The following is a 19,589-nucleotide window of genomic DNA, read 5'->3' on the forward strand; positions in this document are numbered from 1 at the left end:
AGTCCATCCCCTAAACTTACTATAAGTATAGGAATCCAGTCCCTAGGACTTTAGATTACCCTGGATGAAACTCTGCAACGTACATCCTGGACCTTCGACGTTCTATCCTGACTAGAAGACTGAAGAGATCTCCCTTGGGGTCAAGGAGTGACTCCCCTGTTTGGCAGGCACCAAAGAAGCAACTGACCGGTCTGCAATTCCGAAGCTCCCACCGGACGCCGAAGTCTCTGCATCCCCAGAGGTGGATTTCCAGACTTCCAAAGCTGAGGCCCGTGGCTATTGTGGGTGACGTGGAACCGTGACCCCTGAACACTCTGAACTTTTGCAGCAACACTATCTTCCTGGTCCTCCTCGAAGTTGTGCTTTGGGCTCCGAGTAACCCCAGCCTTGAGCACCTCCTGCACCGAAGATTGTTGGCCTCCACTTCACGAGTGACCCGTGGGCCAGCTTCAAGTGCGACTGCTCGAGGCTCCTTCGCGATCACTAGCCCGTTGGCTAGCAGGTCCCCACGAAGGCAACTCCTTTTCTGATTGGGCGTTCCTGGTTGTTCCAGACATGCCCTGACTTACCCTCGCTGGGTGAGTCCCTCAGAACTTGCTGGTCTGCACCGCAGTCCTTTCTCTGAATTCCAGTGACTTGCCGTTGCCAAGGCTTGTTGGGTCCATTCTGGTCGCCGACACCGCAGCACTCGACAGAGTTTGTGGAACAGTTCGAATCCGGCTCGTGGACTTCGTCGACACCTCCTGGACCTCGTGGCTGAAGAGTCAAGACACCCATGAACTCACCTGAAGCACCCAACATCTGTGGGCATTGATCCAGCCTGCCCTCGGTCACTGGCAAGTGACCCAGACTCTGTCCCCTCTGCTTTCAGGTTTCTTACATCCCAGATCCAGGCTTGGATCTCTCCGGACACTTCTCCTCTTCACAGCAGCAGCAGTTCTTTGCAGGCTCCCATTGGAATCGACGACGCGGCGCGACACAAAAAGACACCTATGCACCCGGCTTCGCTGGGTGAGGTAACTCCAGTACTCCGGTGCTCTCGAGGGTGCTAGCCCTAGAACTTCTTAAGTCCAAAAGGGTTTGGTCCTGACTCCATTAGAAGTGTCCCTAATCTTTAAATTTCCAACCGCGACATTCCCCATAGAAGATAATAGGAACCCGCGGTTGTGTTTTCACACTGCATAAAGCTCCCATGGGTCCCCTGTGTCACTACCTTGGGTGGTTCCTTGGGGTCCCAGCGATTCTAGAGGCAATAGGCCTAGTGCCTATTCCAGTCGTGGTTCTTATACCACTTTTTTGGTATATGGTTTGGTACGCCCCTAGGGCTCAAACGTGTATTTGTGCTTTTACTGATGCTTGATCACTTGTAACTTTAGTACTTCGAACTCCTGTCTCATAAAGAGACTAGAGGGGTGTGTTTAACCTTAAATACATATATTTAAAATATATACCTAGTGTGGTTGTCTTTTCATTTGATCATTCAAGAGATTATAGACTGGTAAAACAAGCTGCTTTACATTCCTTCAAGACTTAGTCTGAAGGCTGCTCTCCATAACTACCACTAGGATAGCTTTCTATAAAGGTTGTCTTTAACCTATCACCATAAGGGGTTGTTTGGACTGATACAAGGTGCCCACTAGGACTAGTGGACAGCATATATCAGGCCACCTTCTCACACATGCCTCAACCATTGGCTTTGCCACTTGGATGATCTCAGTTGACGTCGAAGTCTTGGAAAACAGTGTCCGAGTTGGCCCGATCAATTACGGGACAGTGTATTGGAGGGGACAGGCTTCTTAGGTAGAGGGGACAGAGATTGGGAGGAACGGAGTTAGGAGGTGTTTGGGTCAGACCAGGCTCGCAACCGGAGGAGGATATATATATATCACATTCTTCATCAGTAAGATGTAAACTCTGGAGAGCATCGTGTGTCCACCTCTTTCAGGGGTGATGGCCTTGAGCGCCACTATGCTTTTGTGGCTGCGTCAACATGGTATATATTAAAGACACGGGTGATTTTTTAAGACTCATTAACAATGTTGATTGGGATGCCAATTATCTACTTATGAGTATGGATGTGAGTAGTCTCTACACCTGCATTCCACAAGACCTGGGGGTACAAGCATGTAGATTTTTTCTAAAAAACCGATCACTGTCATTTATTTCCACACTGAGATGCTACTTGACATGATCTTATTGTGTCTGAGCAAGAATTTTTTTATCTTTGACAATCAGATGTTCAAACAAATACAAGGGGCGGCGATGGGAACCTGCTTCGCCCCCAGTTTTGCAGGATTATATCTCGGCTGGTGGGAGGAGCAGGTAGTCAATAACATCCGACTATTCAAAGACCACGTCGTCCTTTGGCTAAGATATATTGATGACATCTTCTGTATATGGAATGGTACAGAAAGCCTGGCTAAAGAGTTTGTGTATGGCTTAAATCAGAATGATCTCAATTTACAATTTACTTGCAACATTAATGCCACCAGTCTTGAATTCCTTGATCTACAACTTTTAATCAATGATAATAAGTTGAGTACTAAACTGTTCAGGAAGGCAACTTCCGGAAACAGTTTATTACATGCTAACAGCTGTCATCCTAAAAATCTCATTCGCAGCATTCCCTTCGGAGAATTATTAAGAGCATGCAGAAATTGCAGCGATGATGAACAATATTTTATTGAGAAAAAAGTTATGACTGAGAGATTCTTAGCTAGAGGATATGACAAAACCCTGGTTAAGGAGGCTTCAGAAAAAGTTGAGATGCTAAATCGACAAGAACTGTTATGTCCAGTAGAGATGAAAGTTAAGAAGGACACGAAAGAACGTTTAAGGTACATTACCACCTTCAATAATCAAGCTTGGGAAGTAAGAAAAAGTCTCAAAAAATTCTGGGATGTACTTAGAAATGATGATGATTTGAAAGAGTACGTGGGAGAATACCCATCACTTACTTTTAGAAAACCCAGATCAATAGGTGACATATTATGCAAAAGCATGCTGTTAGACAAGAAAAAGAGTAACATAAAGGGATTCTTTGTATGCAACAACTGTAAAGCCTGCAAATTCAGTAACAATTGTAAATCTATAAGACTTTCAAACGAACAGGCACCATTTGTAATACAAAAACACTTGAATTGCAATACTGAATACGCAGTATATGCACTTAGATGCCCCTGCAACAAATGTTATGTAGGCAGCACCATTCATAAGTGCAAGATTAGAATACTCGAACACCGCAGAGCAATCACCAAGAATGATAAAACCTATCCAATTGCACGTCACTTCAATGAGTTCCATGGCCAGAATCCAAATCTTCTCAAGTTCGTTGTTCTGGATGACATCCCTCTTAGGTGTAGGGGTGGTAACAGGACAAGAGAGCTGAGAAGGTTGGAATCAAAGACGATTATCAAATACAATACCATGGCCCCTACTGGCCTTAATCTTGATGAGGAGCTGTCAGTACACTTGTGAAGTCACCAACAGCATATTTCGGCTAAATTCTCCTGTGTGCTTTTAACTTTTTGTGTTATTTTTATTTGGTTAGTGCACTTTAGATTGTTATGACAAATTGTCTTTTATCCAATTTTTTACAGATGACTTGGCGGAACTGATGAAAAATTACGTGGAAGATTATATAATTCATTCTTTTTGAGCATGTTGAAGAAAATTGCTTACTGACATGGGTGTTATTTTGGCTATCTTCTATTGATTCTGCGAGAGCAGTTTTAATCGTTTATCATGTCATATCAAGTCTAAGAATTTTCTTCTGAATGTTTATTTAATGCCCACTGGGGCTGTACCTTTAGCAATGTTGATATGTTTTTGCCATGGCTCTAATAAGGGAGAGTGTTTTTTACCCATAACACCCAAGCATGTTTCTAACACTGCTCAGATTTGGCTGTGTACAAACCTTTTTTGACTACTGATTTAGCCCACTGGGGCACGATGGTCAGGCGAAGCTGACAATTGGGAGCTAGCGGGGTAATGGAATTTCACTCGTGAATTGTGATGCGTGCACTTGCGAGTTGATAAAGCTCGATCTATTCAAAAACCCTGTAGGAAGCATTATACTATGAAAAATATGCAGTACATTGCTAATGATTATTTTTGCCTTTTCCACACAGTATAATTTACTACAATCAGTTATTTGTATGTCAAGTCACAGAAACTGTATAATATGTTGTGTTAAATACGAGTGATAGTATTTTCACTATGTTTATTGCACGTGACCGGCACTGGCACTTTAACTATGTGAAACAAACACAGTCTGTTGCCCGTGATAAAGGAGTGCGAGTAAACTCCGAAACGCGTCGGACCTAGTGTTTAAATAAACACACCTTTGATTTGTGGCCGCGGCTCCAGTGCTTCCTTTCATTTGGAAAGTAAGACGCAGTGGATTATCTGATATTGAGATATATATATATATATATTCACTGAAAAAACCATAGGTTTCACACACGTTATAGTTAGCTGGACATTTCACTCGTAAAAAACCAATGAAATTCCCCCGTTATAGTTAGTGCAGGCAACTATAACTCACGCGACCACAATCCTCTGCTGATGACATATGTGTCTTTATGAAAAAAAAATATTTGTAATATATGTATAGCTAAAATTTAATGGAAGAAGACATGGGCAAATAAGTGTCTAAATACAGTATTAGCATCAGCAGAAGATTGCGGTCGCGTGAGTTATAGTTGCCTGCACTAACTAGAACGGGGAAATTTCATTGTTTTTTTACGAGTGAAATGTCCAGCTAACTATAACGTGTGTGAAACCTATGGTTTTTTCAGTGAATTTGTACGGTTTTTTAAATGCTAAGTTACTTTACGCCATTCGTGGCGTGCGCGCCCACTTAACGCAGTTCGTTCCGTGCGCACGCGGTGCGCTTCGCGCACCGCGCGCCCACTTTACGCAGTTAGTGCCGTGCACGCACGGTGGGCACGCGGTGCGCTATGCGCACCGCGTGCCCACGTTACGCTAGATGGGCCATGTACGCACGATGCGCTTCGCGCACCGTGCGCACATGGAGGACATATGATGCGCTTCGTTGTGAAAGGTAATATTTTAATTTTTCACATTTGTTATAAGCCATGCACAAATGGTGCCCTTCGGGCACGATTTGCTCACGGGGTGGGGAGAATATGGATAATTTTTTTTTTTTAATTAATTTTTACCGTACGCGTACGGTAAGCGTAATCGGCGAAAATTATCGAAAAAATTAAAATTCTGTTTTTGGCCTTGGGGGGTCTTTGAGGACTCCCTCAACATGGCTGGGTGCTTAGGAGCTGTCTAAACAGCCCCTTTACATGTTTTTGGCCTTTGTTTTTTAACCCCCTCTCAGACTGCGAGAGAGAAAATGGCGGCCGCCGCTTCCTGGTTTCGACCGATTCGAATGTTTACTAAGATCTAACAGCCAATCAGAATCGCGCTCGCGCACGGCGGTGTGCGCGTACGGTAAGCGCACCGTAAGCGCACCGTAAGCTGGTTCAGATATATATATTGATTTAAAGGCTATTTTCTCAGAATCTACTGAACAGATTTACACCAAACCTACAAAAGGCACTTCCTTGACCTGAGGACTACCTCTCTGCCAAATTTCAAGGAACTCTGTTCAACCGTTCGGGCTGTAGCTGTGTCTAAAGGTCCTATGGAAAAATGCATGGGAAAAACGTGTTTTGGGACCCCCCTTTTATCTCAGCCCCCGCTTGACGAATCCCCCCGAGACTTTCAGGGTAGGAGCGGAGCGTAGCGCCCCATTAGTTTTGAAAATTTCGCGAGGATTCGTCGACCGGCGCCAAAGTTATTCCAAATAGAATGTTGCGTTTTTCCTATGGAAACAGGGTCCTAACTATAACTACCTACTGGCGACCGCCAGTAGGTAATATATATATATATATATATATATATATATATATATATATATATATTGACGCAGCCACAAAAGCCAAGGCCATCACCCCTGAAAGAGGTGGACACACGATGCTCTCCAGAGTTTACATCTTACTGATGAAGAATGCGATCTCTGGGCGTGGGGCTCGTCACTGACAGGCAGGCTCTGATCTTAGGAATAGTGTGTGGTGCCTAGAACCTGATCAATAAGGGTGCGCTGTAATAATGTGTACCTGCTGAGTCATGGTATGGGTATGGCCAGGATGTGTACGCATGGACACAGCATATGAGCGTGAATAGGTCAATCCCTATGCAGGGATGGTCTGGGCATGTGAGTGTCATTCGGCTATAGTCAGGTGAAGTGGAGTTGTAAGGCAATGTGCCGGCGGTCAGACCAGGAGGCATTAGTCAGGTAAAGAGGCCTCGGGCAGGCCAAGCACCTGCAGTCAGACCGGGAAGCTGCAGTCAGGCCAGGAGGCTGCAGTCGGTTCATGTGGTGGTGGTCAGTCCAAGAGGCTGCAGTCAGTTCATGTGGTGGAGTTCAGGCCAGGAGGCTGCAGGCAGTCAGTTCATGTGGTAGTGTGGTCAGGCCAGGAGGCTGCAGTCAGTTCATGTGGGTGGTCAGGCGGGGAGGCTGCAGTCAGTTCATATGGTGGTGGTAGTGGTCAGGCAGGTAGGCTGTAGTCAGTTTATGTGGTGGTGGTGGTCAGTCCAGGAGGCTTCAGTCAGTTCATGTGGTGGTGGTCAGGTTGGGAGGCTGCAGTCAGTTCATGCGGTGGTGGTCAGTCCAAGAGGCTGAAGTCCGTTGATGCGGTGGTGGTCAGGCCAGGAGGCTGAAGTCCGTTGATGTGGTGGTGGTGGTCAGGCTGGTAGGCTGCAGTCAGTTCATGTGGTGGTGGTCAGGTTGGGAGGCTGCAGTCAGTTCATGCGGTGGTGGTCAGTCCAAGAGGCTGAAGTCCGTTGATGCGGTGGTGGTCAGGCCAGGAGGCTGAAGTCCGTTGATGTGGTGGTGGTGGTCAGGCTGGTAGGCTGCAGTCAGTTTATGTGGTGGTGGTGGTCAGTCCAGGAGGCTTCAGTCAGTTCATGTGGTGGTGGTCAGGTTGGGAGGCTGCAGTCAGTTCATACGGTGGTGGTCAGTCCAAGAGGCTGAAGTCCGTTGATGCGGTGGTGGTCAGGCCAGGAGGCTGAAGTCCGTTGATGCGGTGGTGGTGGTGGTCAGGCTGGTAGACTGCAGTCAGTTCATTGAGACTGTGATGGATGACTAATGGTGGGTAAGTTAGATGGTACCAGCTCCCTTATTGTCTGCAACTCTTTTTACAATAATGACCGTTTTTTCCATGAAGAAGAAAGCAAATTCTGCGCAATTAGGAGGAACCAGTACCAGGAAGGTATGGCTGGTTCTTGGTTTGTTGCTTGAATTTTCTGGCTTGGTCCAGTTGGGTTCTAAAGAAATTGGCTTTCGAGTTTCTGCTTCTTTTGTTGTATGTGTTTCTCAGTGATCTGAGCTTGTTGTATGTGTTTCTCAGTGATCTGAGCTTGTTGTATGTGTTTCTCAGTGATCTGAGCTTTTCCAAGTTCTCAGTGGAAGGGGAGGCTCTCCAGGGTCTTTCTGCTAGTCTCGATTGCGTCTTTCAGTTTTGAGGTTTTCGCTGAACCAGGTTTAGAAAATTTGGTGGATACAATATTTAATTGTAGGGAAACGATCGAGTCAAGGATGTTCAGGATGGAGGTATTGTAATGCTCTGCAATCATGGACGTCCGCCATGTCCACCTGGGGGGGGGGGGGAAGGGCAGTTAATTGTGACTGAGGGCTGATAAGTAATTGAGGTTTTTGTTCTGTAGATTTCGTTTCCAATTTTTTTATTTTTTTTACTTGAGTTTTTTTTGGGGTTACATTGCCCTTAATGAGGAAGGTAATAAGGTAGTGGTCTGTCCAATAGCAAGGCAGAATAGACTCCAGTGTAGTGATGCCCCGTTTTGCTATGATAAGATCTGGCCTTCATTGGGAGTAGGGCGATCACAAATTTGGGTCAACTCGAGGCATGATAAGGAGGCTTTGAAGGTGTTGTCTGTCTAGTCGTTCAGGTCGTTCCAGTGAAGGTTGACGTCTCCAAGGAACCTCTGAGTAGTTTGTTGATCAGCGTTAGTTGAGATTAATTCCATGATTTGTTCGATGACAGCTAGGTTGTCTCCAAGAAGGTGGTAAATTAGATGAAGTTTGCAAATATGTCTGTCACTGCTGACGATAATAATGCAAAGGTATTCTTTTGCAGGAAGGGCATCCAAAGCTGCCCGAGTTACCTCTAGGGTATTACAGTAAATGCATGCAACTCCCCCACCAGGTCTGGGAGTTCTCTCCAGTCTAAAGATGTTGTGACTAGGGGGGACTAGTAGGTCTAAAATAGGGACGGAAGAGTTGTTTAACCAAGTTTCTATCAGGATAACAAGGTCGAGTTCATAAGTGCAGGTGAGGTCATAGGTGTCAGACTCATGACTAACAGCTGACATGCAAATTAACGCGCATACATTTCACGTGGGTATTGGAGGGGTTTATGACAGACCAATTTGGGTTGATCGGCTTGAGATTGGCTTTGTTAATCCCTCTGTGGTTGTTACTCAATACTCTGTAGGGATTACTTTTGATGGTTTGGATTTGAGCCGGACATACCTTGGTGGTGTCTTCATTGGGGGGAGTAGGAAAGGAGAAGTATGTGGATGTCGCTGTCAGAGAGGCAATCAGTCGATCTCCTGGGTCAAGAGGGGGTGCTAGGGGGAAGGGAGAAGTTCCTATTAAAGTGAGGGGCACGAGGGTTGTGGTTAGGGAGCGAGATTAATTGGGAGCCAAGTTGATTCTTCTGAAAACTGTCATGCCTTTGGTTGGGCAACAACTCAGTGGTTAAGGAGGTAAGTCTTAGAATATCTTCCTTACGATGTAGCAGGTTAAGTGAGATCTCATCGAGGTGAGATTCCGAAGAGGTGAGGGAGGCAGGTGGTCATGGGCTGGTAGGGGGGGTTCAGGTTGGGAGGAAGAGTTAGTATTGAGGGAGGGAAGAATTTGACGGTCAGATATATCCTGCGGTGGGATTTTCAGTGTGGTGGAGGCAATAGCTTGAGGCTGGCAGATGGGGAGGAAGTGTGCTGATTGAGACATCTAAAAGGCGTACGGTTCGTCATGCCAGGGGGTATGAAATCAGGCATATTCATCATGAGTGTACTGGTAGGAGATCAGGCGGTGTCAGGAGGGCTAGGTAGGGATAGTTCGGAGAGGGAGGGATTGCGGGCCGAGAATAGGATCTGGAGGGAGGGACTTTGTGGTTGCTGTTGTGGAGGTCACTGGTTATGTGGGCAGGAGCATCAACTTAAGGAGAGGGGCTCAGTCCGGATAGAGAGTGAGGAGTCGGGTGGTGGTAGGCCGAGATAGAGGGTGGGAGCATGGGTTCTCTCTTTCGAGAAGGGGCTGGATGAGGTCAGTGTAGGAGAGGGCGTACAAAGGGATGCAGGGTTGGTGTCTGGCCCATTGGGGTGTCTTCGGATCGTGGTTGGGTTATTATTGTTCACAGCCCTTTTTATGATAGGAAAAATCTCATCCAGAAGATTGGATTAGGAGGATGCCATTGTTGTAGAGAGATATGGTAGAGGCGGACCCGCATAAGGGCGAATTAGATATTGATAGTATAAGCCGATGGGGTGCTTTCCTGGAGTTGGTGATTCGGAGTAGGGAGTAGATGGCAGTTCACCGCAGTGCACGTCTTTTTGTGTATAAGAGGAGGTCACTAATTAGCGTGCCATTATTCAGACAGAAGTATGGGTTGGACATAAGGGTTTCCGGGTGGGATTTGAGTAAACTGTGTTTGAGACTTTTTGATGCATGTTTGAGAGATTAGGGGGGTAATTCATTGTGTAGGCATTAAAGCCTGTTGGATTTAGAGTTGCGTCCATAACTCAAGGAGAGCAAGCTAAAACGGGATCAATAGAGAGTAAATACTGTCGTCATTGGGCCATGGTGCGACCAAAGGATAGCATGAGGGAGATATAGTAGGCGTTAGACCTAGGTTCCTAGAGGGCAGTGGGGAGCTTTGGTCTGTGATCAGAATCAATAGCCCATGTCGCATGCCAAGATGCACTTCTAATGGGGGGCAAACAGTTTGCAGAATATTCACAGGTGTAATTGGGGGAAGAGAAGTCAAAGTTCGGGGACCATGGACCACGTCGTATGCCATGATGCCCTTCTAATGGGGAGCAGTCGTTTTGAAGAATATCACAAGTGAAAACAGATGAAGAGAAAGAGAGGCGAGAGTCAATGGGATGGTAAAATAAGAGAGACTAGAGTTAAAGCATCGTTCCAAGATGGCCATCCCCATTGACATCACGGTTCCATGAGAGTAAGAGATACTTGCTTAGTCGATCTGTGATCAGAATCAATAGCCCATGTCGCATGCCAAGATGCACTTCTAATGGGGGGCAAACAGTTTGCAGAATATTCACAGGTGTAATTGGGGGAAGAGAAGTCAAAGTTCGGGGACCATGGACCACGTCGTATGCCATGATGCCCTTCTAATGGGGAGCAGTCGTTTTGAAGAATATCACAAGTGAAAACAGATGAGGAGAAAGAGAGGCGAGAGTCAATGGGATGGTAAAATAAGAGAGACTAGAGTTAAAGCATCGTTACAAGATGGCCATCCCCATTGACATCACAGTTCCATGAGAGTAAGAGATACTTGCTTAGTCGGCTTTCTCTTTTAAGGAAGGTTTCACCAGACCAGAGTCCTTTGCCCATTTCCGTTTCCCATGTACAGGGTTGCCATCTTGGTAATTTTTCTTGAGGGGGTACGGGAGAGAGGAGCAGAGTGCCCCTAAAATGGAGGACAAGAGGACTCTTCCAGAAAGAGCTCAATGAGGCTAGTGAAGCAGCTGTGCATCACAAAATCGATTTGACAGGACAGGCAGTCCCTCACCTAACAGACTCCCATGTATCGGGGCAGCTGAGCGGAAATCCTGCAATGATCGTGCACAGGCAGCGCCGGGAGAAACTCCAATGCCCAGGGAAGAAATCAGGCAGTCAAAGCTGGGCAGAGGGGGCAGCTGCCAGAGGTGAACTCGGTAAAGCAGTGCAGACCGCCATGCTCCAAGGAGACTCAGACTTTCAGTATATTAAGCCAGCACATCAATGGATACCTTGTAGTCCTGTGAAGACTTCTCATCCCCACCAGCCGTACCTCCGATATCATGTCAATGGTCGCCTTGTGTACCCTCCTCCCAGGCTGCCCTGTGAAGACTTCCTCCGATATCACGCCAATGGTCACCTTCATCATTCCTACCGGCCCTACCACCGATATCACATCAATGGTTACCTTGTACCCTCCTCCCTCATAGCCCTGTGAAGATTTCGATCCCCACCAGCCCTGCATCTGATGAATACCTCGTACCCTTCTCCCTCGCTGCCCTGATGAGACTTCCATCCCTACCGGCCCTACCTCTGACATCAAGGGATACTTTGTACCCTCCTTCCTCACTGCCCTGTGAAGACTTCATCCCTACCAGCCCTGCCTCCGAGATCACATCAATGGATACCTCGTACCCTCCTCCCTTGCTGCCCTGGGAAGACTTCCATCCGCACCGGAGCAGCCCCATCTCTAACATCACATCAATGGTTACCTTGCACACTCTGGCCACGCGCGGGACCTTCATTTTCTGGTAGAAGTTGTACTCTTTCGCCGTCTCCGTGAAGAAAAAATAGAGCTTATCGTCCTCTGCCTCACTCTCCGGCACAAACGAGGAACCCACGAAATTGGGATCTAGAGAACAAAAGTTTCATTGGGAAAGGTAAGTTCGTGTGCCTTAAGTCACAATCTTCACTCAGCTTTGTTTTTAAACACGTAACAGGTATGTGAGGCTATCGGGAGGCAGAACCTGGAACATGGCCACACCATCCTCACCCGCCATACCGCCCTCACCCGCCATACCGCCCTCACCCGCCACACCACCCTCACCCGCCACACCGCCCTAATCGGCCACAACATCCTCACCCGCCACAACATCCTCACCCGCCACAACATCCTCACCCGCCACAACATCCTCACCCGCCACATCGTCCTCACCCGCCACATCGTCCTCACCCGCCACATCACCTTCATCGGCCACATTACCCTCACTGGCCACATCACCCTCAGTGGCCTCATCACCCTCACCCGCCTCATCACCCTCGCCCGCCTCATCACCCTCACCCGCCTCATCACCCTCACCCGCCTCATCACCCTCACCCGCCTCATCACCCTCACCCGCCTCATCACCCTCACCCGCCTCATCACCCAAACAGCGTCATCACCCTCACCCGCCGCACCATCCTCACCGGTTACCCCTAGAGTAAGGGTCCAGCCTTAGTTGGCCATTTGAGCAGAGCGGAACCACTTAAAACTGATCCCTAACAAAAGCACAGCACTGAGGGTCAGTGGCAGGCACCAGTCATGGACGGGCAACTGGAAACTCTCGATGGGCCACAGCTGCTCACAGTCCGACCCCTCGTGGGTCCAGAGGCGCTGCAAATGCAGCAGGACTAAGCATTTGGAAATGTGCCGGACTGCCTGGTCCTCTCCTGAGAGGGCCTTCCTCATTCTGCTGGGGCTTCCGAAGTGGGATGAGTTAACCAGCAGAACACAAAGCAGATGAAGCCGCGAATAAAAACCAGAGGCCTTGTATCACCCTTTAAAGTAACTTAAGGCAGCCAGTATCTACAAAACCCTGCGGAGCCTGCCAGCACTCAAACAGCAAGACATGAAAATCACACTTTGCATCTCAATGATGAGCTCTATGTGTCGTGGACAGGTACAATCTAATACGCACTTCCTCCTACGTTACAGGAAATCCTGCCAGTCACTGACTTCACGCCAACACATCATACAAAAGCCCACCACATGACCCCTGCTTGAGCTCCATCTGCACAACGAGCCTTGCGCAGAGGCCGTGGCCAGCTCGGGGTAGGTCTGGACAGAAGGCCTGGCCAGGGAACAGGAAAGGTGAGGGAAGTAGATGTAAACTCTTCGCACAGGGGAGAGGGCTGCAAGCACCTTCGCCCGAAGGCTGGGTGTGTGCTCTTACGGTAGATTGGTGGCAGAAAGCCTCCTGAGCAAGAGGCTTGGCACCTAGGGTGTGTGCAGGGGGATGCTCTAGACATTGTGCATGCAGAAGACCCGACTCTAAGCTCTTAGGCAGGAGAATCAGTTGTATAAAAGGATACGCATAAGGACCAGGGCAGAGGCAAAGCTGAAAGTAATTATGCATAAAACTTGGCAGTATACTCTTCCTGCTGGGGGTTCAACAAGGGCACTTGGCCATACAATAGAGGGTTAGGGGTGAAGATGAAAGCTCACGGTGAGGATGCTTTGCCATACAGTATGTAGGGACAAGACGAAAACATGGAAGCTCGTTGGGAGGAGGCTTGGCTGTACAGTATAGGGACAGGAGATGAAGAGAAAAGCTCGCTGTGAGAGGGCTTGGCCCTAGAGTACACAGCCATGAAGTGAAGATGATCGCTCAAGCTATGGGATTCACAGGAAGCACTCACAGAAGACCTGGCTGTACACACAGTCTTCAGACAGTGATCAGTGGCTGTAAGCTCCATAAACATGGCCTTGATTCTAGGTTTTCAAGGTAGATTTTGTGCAGGAGTCTTAGTACAACAATCCACTCTTTGGCACGCTTTTTTTTCTTTTTCAGAGTTTTATATAGCGCGAACTTGAACCAAATCCAAACAGGTATCAGAGCGCTTTACATAGCACCAGTTACGTTACATGAGAACACATTCATTTTTGTTAGGCACCGGGAGATTAAGTGATTTGCCCAGAATCACAGGATGTTCAGCGTCATTACCGAGACTCGAACCCAGTTCCCCAGGTCCAAGGTCGAGCGCCCTACCCGTTAGGCCAACTCCTCTCCCACCGTTTGCCTCCCACCCTGGCCTTCAAGACTGGCAGGCACAGCCCCCTCACCATTAAGCCACTGTGCCGAGGTGTCCGTGCGGATCCGCTCATCCAGGTTTCCAGTAGTCCTTGAGATGAGGGGATCGGTCCCCAAAAAGTTGTACATGGTGGCTGCGTAGAGAATCCCATCTAGAGGGAGAGGGAACAATCAGACTCATTACCTCAGACCGACACAAAGGAAAATGTTACTTACCCTGTAAGCATCTGTTGGTGGCATGTAGTGCAGTGCACACTCCTGCCATCTAGTGTTGGGCTCAGATGCAAGCAGCTTCTTGCTCTTCGAAGAAGTCTTTCCAGTCACAAGGTGCAGCGACTCCTAGTAGCGGTTATGCACACGGGCATCTACACCACTGTCAGATTGCTTTCCCCTCAAAGTGGGTTAGGTGGGAATGGAGCACAGGGATACAGAAGAAGATGTCCATGCGAGAATAAAGTAAAGCTCGAATAAAGGAATCTGCAGCAGCCGTAGGGTTCCAGGGAGGAGGGTGGACGCATGTGAATCTACAGCACAGAATGCCACGAAGAGACGCTTACAGGGTAAGTAACATTGTCTGTTCGTGGCATGTGCAGCTGTGGATACACACGCTGTGCATCGTCCGTAAAGCAGTTCTCCCCTAAGCTGAGGATAGCCAGAGGATGTTGCACAGCACTGTCCCAGCGGTACAGCCCGACCAATGTTGGCTTGCTACCACATCCACACAACAGTGTTTAGTAAAAGTGTGTTGAGTAGGCCATGTAGCTAGCTTGCAGATGTCATCTAAGCAGGTTCATTTCTATAACGACCATAGAGGCCCTTTTTTTACCGGTAGTCTGGGAAGAATAGGCAAATGCTGTGTGGCTTTAGCAGAACAGGTTTTAATACATTTAACCAACCACCGTACTATACCTACCTGCTTAGGAGAGAGTATGGCCCTGGTGTGTGGCTTGGAGAAGGAGACAAAAAGTGGTTGTGCCTTACAAAATGTCTTTGTCCTGTCCACATAGTACAAGAGGGCTCTTTGGACATCGAGAGTACCGAGAGCCCTCTCTGCCACGGAGTCTGGGGAAGGGAAGAACAGTGGAAGTTCTATGGTTTGGTTAAAGTGGAGAGAGGAGACCACCAGGGTTGGTTCAAAAGACCACCCTATCCGTATGGACTTGAAAGAATGGCTCTTCTAGGATTAGAACCGGAAGCTCAGTGACATATCAGAGGGAAGTGATGGCTCCTAGAAAAGCTGCCTTCCATGAAAGGAAATGCAAGAGGCAAAAGTGTAGTGGCTCGAATGGAGGGCCCAGGAGTCTGGTAAGGACAACATTCTGGTTCCACACTGGAGCCAGCGGGATTCTATTTGGGGTGACTTGTTTGAGTCACTCCATGAAGGGTTCAATGTCCTGCACGGCTGTCTGTAACAGATCAATGTGCCTGAGAGATATCAGTGCACAAACTGTTTCCATTTGGACATGTAGCACGCTTGAGTAGTGGGCCTGCGTACCTCCTTGAGGATGATCAGGCATTCCGGAGGAAGGTCAACTTATCCAAACCCTAGGTCATCAAGAGCCATACTGCAGGATTGAGCTGCTTGGGGTCTGGGTGCCAGATCATTCCATGGTTCCGCGTAAGAAGGTATGGCCAGTTGGGCAACATCTCATGTGAGACTACAGAGTTGCCCAGGGACCGTGGGTACTTGGAGGCAAAGCCTGGGCATTTCAGGTTTTCGGCGGTGGTGAAGAGATCTATGCTGGAGAACTCCCAATGGTGGAAGTACGGGAGCAGAACTCGAGTTCCCACTCAAAGCTGTCGCCGCATCCTGCTGGGCAGCTCTGCTAAGTTGTTGGAACACTCCTGGAAGGTACTCTGCCATTAGATGGACTCTGTGGTGGAGTACTCATCGACAAATGCTCTGAGCCAGCACCGACAACTGAGGTGAGTGAGTACTGCCCCGTTTCTGGCGTTGCAAAAAGAACAATTGATGGACAGAATGCAGAACAATGTCATACATTCACCCCAGTACAGAGATCCGGGCCTAAATCCATTGTTTTTTGCTCACCATGCCATTCCAGTTCAGACCCAGCCATATACAAATCAGTCTGGACCCTGTGCCCAATGGGAACAGTCCAGCCCGAACTGCAAGGCCAAGTATTCCCTGGACTGGAAACAAACGTTGCAATTGGATGGACTCTGGTGGCACGCCCATCGACAAACGCTCTGAGCCAGCACTGACAACTGAGGTGCGTGAGTGAGTACTACGCTGACTCTAGAGATAGCACATGGCGGTCATGTTGCCGGTGTGAGTGAGGACCACCTTCTTGCGAATGTGACAGAGGAAGGCTTCAAGAGCTAGCCCGATGGCAAACAGCTTGAGGTGGGGACCCTGTTGGTAGGGTGTCCACCGAACGTAGGCAGTGAGATTTTGCAAGTGCACCCCCCACCCAGGAAGGGATGAGTCCGTAGTGATGGTCAAGTAGCAGGTGTTCCACCACCGCAGAGAGCAAGGAGTACAGCCCCAGATGAACGCCAGATCCTCCAAGTGAACCTCCGCTTGAGACCATTGAGATGCAAGGCGCTCTTGCAACGGGCGCAGGTGTTCCATCACTGCAGATGACGATTAGTAAAGCCCCAGATGAACATCACATAATCCCAGAGAACCTCCGCTTGAGACCATTGAGTTGCAACGTGCTCTTGCAAAGGGGGCAGGTGTTACAGCACTGCAGAGAGCGAGGAGTACAGCCTCAGATTGCACCAGATCCTTGCAGTGACCCTCCGCTTGGGCGCATGTGTAAGCGGCGTGGGGAACTATGGCAATGAAAGAAGCCATCATGGCGAAGAGGTGCATGACTGTCCGGACAGTTACCTACCAATCTGGCTGAAAAAGAGGGAGCAATGCTGAAAAAGCATTGAACCCTTGCTGGACTGGGAAAGGCATTCCTACCACAGAGTTGAGACCCACCCCAAGAAATGCTTGGATTTGGCAGGGCTGGAGATGGGATTTTGTGGTATTGGTGGTGACTCCGAGACTGCAAAGAAGGTTCATGGTGATTAGCGTACGAGGCAAACACTGTTATTGGGTTGTGCTCATCATCAGCCAGTCGTCTAGGTAAGGAAAAACCTGGATGTCCGTGCGCCTGTGGTGTGCGGCTACCACTGCAAGACATTTGGTGAACACCTTAGGGGCATGGCGACCCCAAAGACCAGCACTTGAACTGCTAATTCTGGACACTAACCACGAACGAGAGGAACCGGTGGTAAGCATAGTGAATCAGGATGTGAAAGCAAGCACCCGAGGTCGAGGGCAGTCATGAAGTCGCCTTGTAGCAGTGGGATGACATCCTGGTGCGTGACCATGTTAAAGTGTTCAGCCAGGATGTACTTGTTGTGGGGCATGAGATCGAGTACAAGTGCGAGAGACTTCGGACTGAATAAGTAGACGGAGTACGCCCCTTCGCCTCGCTGGTGAAACGGCACGGGTTCTATAGCTGCCTTTTGGAAAAGCGTGACTACTTTGTTTTGAAGGAGGCGATGTTGAGTGCTGAGGGAGTGTTTGCAGGGTGGATTCTTTGGTGGAGTGGCAGTGAGCTTTAACTTCATTCTTTCTAGCCCGATGCACCAAGTGTTTCAACTCGGAGGAGGCCTTGTGCACAGTCGGCGCTGAGGGTTTTGAGTCTAAAGCGGTTTTCGGCATCGGTGTCGAGGGATTCGGGTCTGTCAGGACATTGTTGTAACCAAACTGTTTGGAAACAGCCCGAGCATCGGAGGAGTCTCGTAAGTCGAAGCGGAAGGAGCGTAATGGTCCGAGAGGGAAGAGGAATCGCAACAAATAAACAGTACCTACTAAAGGAGTGGGTCTGAATGGGCCCGAAGGCAACATGATGAGGAGTCGACCCAGAGCTGCAGAGGTACGTCCGATCCCGACGGTAGAAAAATAACAGAATCTAACAATGGAGTCGATGCCTATGAGAGGATCCACTAACAGGAGTCACCACTGTACCTCGTGACTTGAAAAAGACTTTCAGAAAGAAAAAAAAACAAGCTGCACACGTCCGAGCCCAACATTAGATGGCAAAAGAATGCAGAGCACGTGCCTCTACGGCTACACATGCCACGAACACAAGTTTAGCGAGGGCCAATGGCCCTATTAAACATACAGTACACGAGCAATAGTTATTAAAATTCAAACAAAAATACATTCCCATACAAAAGCATTCCTTCTTAACTACACCATCAAAGAACATTCCAAAGAGCAGGAAACACCTCATTGACTAACATAGAAAGATACTCAAATCTATTGAAGGGCGCTCCTTCTAATAGAAGAAATATTAATCCATCCTCTAAACGTTTCTTTCTTTGATGCAATACAGCAGAGCACATTGATAAAAAGGAAAATGCTACTAACCAGTATGCATCTGTTCTTGGCATGTAGAGCTGCAGATCCACACACTAGCATAGTAGATCGCCATCTGGCGCTGGGCTCGGATGCTTGCACGTTGTTGTTTTCTTGGAAGAAGTCTTTGTAGTCATGAGATAGGTGACTCCTCCCTTGGACGATAGTGCGCATGGGCATCAGCTCCATCGTTAGATTGTTTTTCGCCATGTTGGGAAATGATGGAGTTAGTAGAAGAAAGAAAGAGATGTCCATGTGTGTATATCTAAGTAAGATAGAACAGGAACAGATACAGGTCCCGGGGAGGTGGGTGGGCGTGTGTGGATCTGCAGCTCTACATGCCAAGAACAGATGCATACTGGTAAGTAGCATATTCCGTTCGAGGCATATGAGCTGCAGATCACACACTTAGGATAGACTATATAGCAGTATCTCCCCTAGCGGTGGTCACCTGTATCGGTTGCAGCAGTTTGAAATAGAGTTATAAGGACAGCTTGACCCACAGAAGCTTGTTGCTTTGCTTGTACATCAACACAAACGTGTTTATTGAAGGTGTGTGTTGTAGACCATGTGGCTGCTTTACAAATGTCTTCTAAGGGAATGTTCCCTAAGAATGCCATGGAAGCCTCTAGTTTGCGTGTAGAATGCGCTCTAGGTGGAACTGTTGATGTTCGCTTAGCTTTTTGGTAGCATATTTGGATACATTTAACTATCCACCTAGCAATTCCATATTTGGAGATGGGGTTGCCCTTATGTGGTGGCGAAAAAACTACAAACAATTGGTTTGTTTTGCGGAAAGATTTAGTTCTGTCAATGTAGTAAAGAAGGGCTCTTTTAACATCTAAGGTGTGAACAGCTCTCTCGGCCACAGAGTCTGGGTTTGGAAAGAACACTGGTAACTCCACTGATTGGTTAAGATGAAAAGGAGATATTACTTTTGGAAGGAATTTTGGATTTGTCCTAAGAACCACTTTGTTACGATGTAATTGTAAGAATGGTTCTTGTATGGTTAAAGCCTGGATCTCACTCACTCTTCTAAGAGGTGATTGCAATAAGGAAAGCCACTTTCCATGTGAGGAACTGTAGTTCGCATTTATGCAGAGGTTCAAATGGTGGTCCCATGAGCCTAGTAAGAACAATGTTTAGATTTCACACCGGAGAGGGGGGTAATCTGGGAGGAATAATTCTTTTAAGTCCTTCCATGAAGGCTTTGATAGCAGGGATTCTAAAAAGTGACAAGTGTTGTCGATTTTGTAAGTAAGCTGCGAGTGCTGCTAGATGCAGACGTATGGATGAGTATGCTAAATTACATCTTTGTAAATGTATTAAGTAGCAAATAATGTTCTTAATGTTCTGG

At 47.9% G+C, this 19,589-nt stretch overlaps 1 protein-coding gene across 1 annotated transcript in view; it reads right to left on the reverse strand.

Annotated features, from left to right (window-relative positions):
* SEMA4F (ssemaphorin 4F) overlaps positions 1–19,589 on the reverse strand; it is a 260,658-nt gene that overhangs the window by 34,555 nt on the left and 206,514 nt on the right. Inside the window, exons 6-7 of the mRNA XM_085642982.1 lie at positions 13,884–14,003; positions 11,554–11,693 (exon numbers count right to left, since the gene is read on the reverse strand). Coding sequence (XP_085499108.1) covers positions 11,554–11,693; positions 13,884–14,003 — 260 coding nt within the window. The remainder of the gene's footprint in view (positions 1–11,553; positions 11,694–13,883; positions 14,004–19,589) is intronic.

This window comes from Triturus cristatus, chromosome 2_2 (assembly GCF_964204655.1).
Source record: "Triturus cristatus chromosome 2_2, aTriCri1.1, whole genome shotgun sequence".
NCBI lineage: Eukaryota > Metazoa > Chordata > Amphibia > Caudata > Salamandridae > Triturus > Triturus cristatus.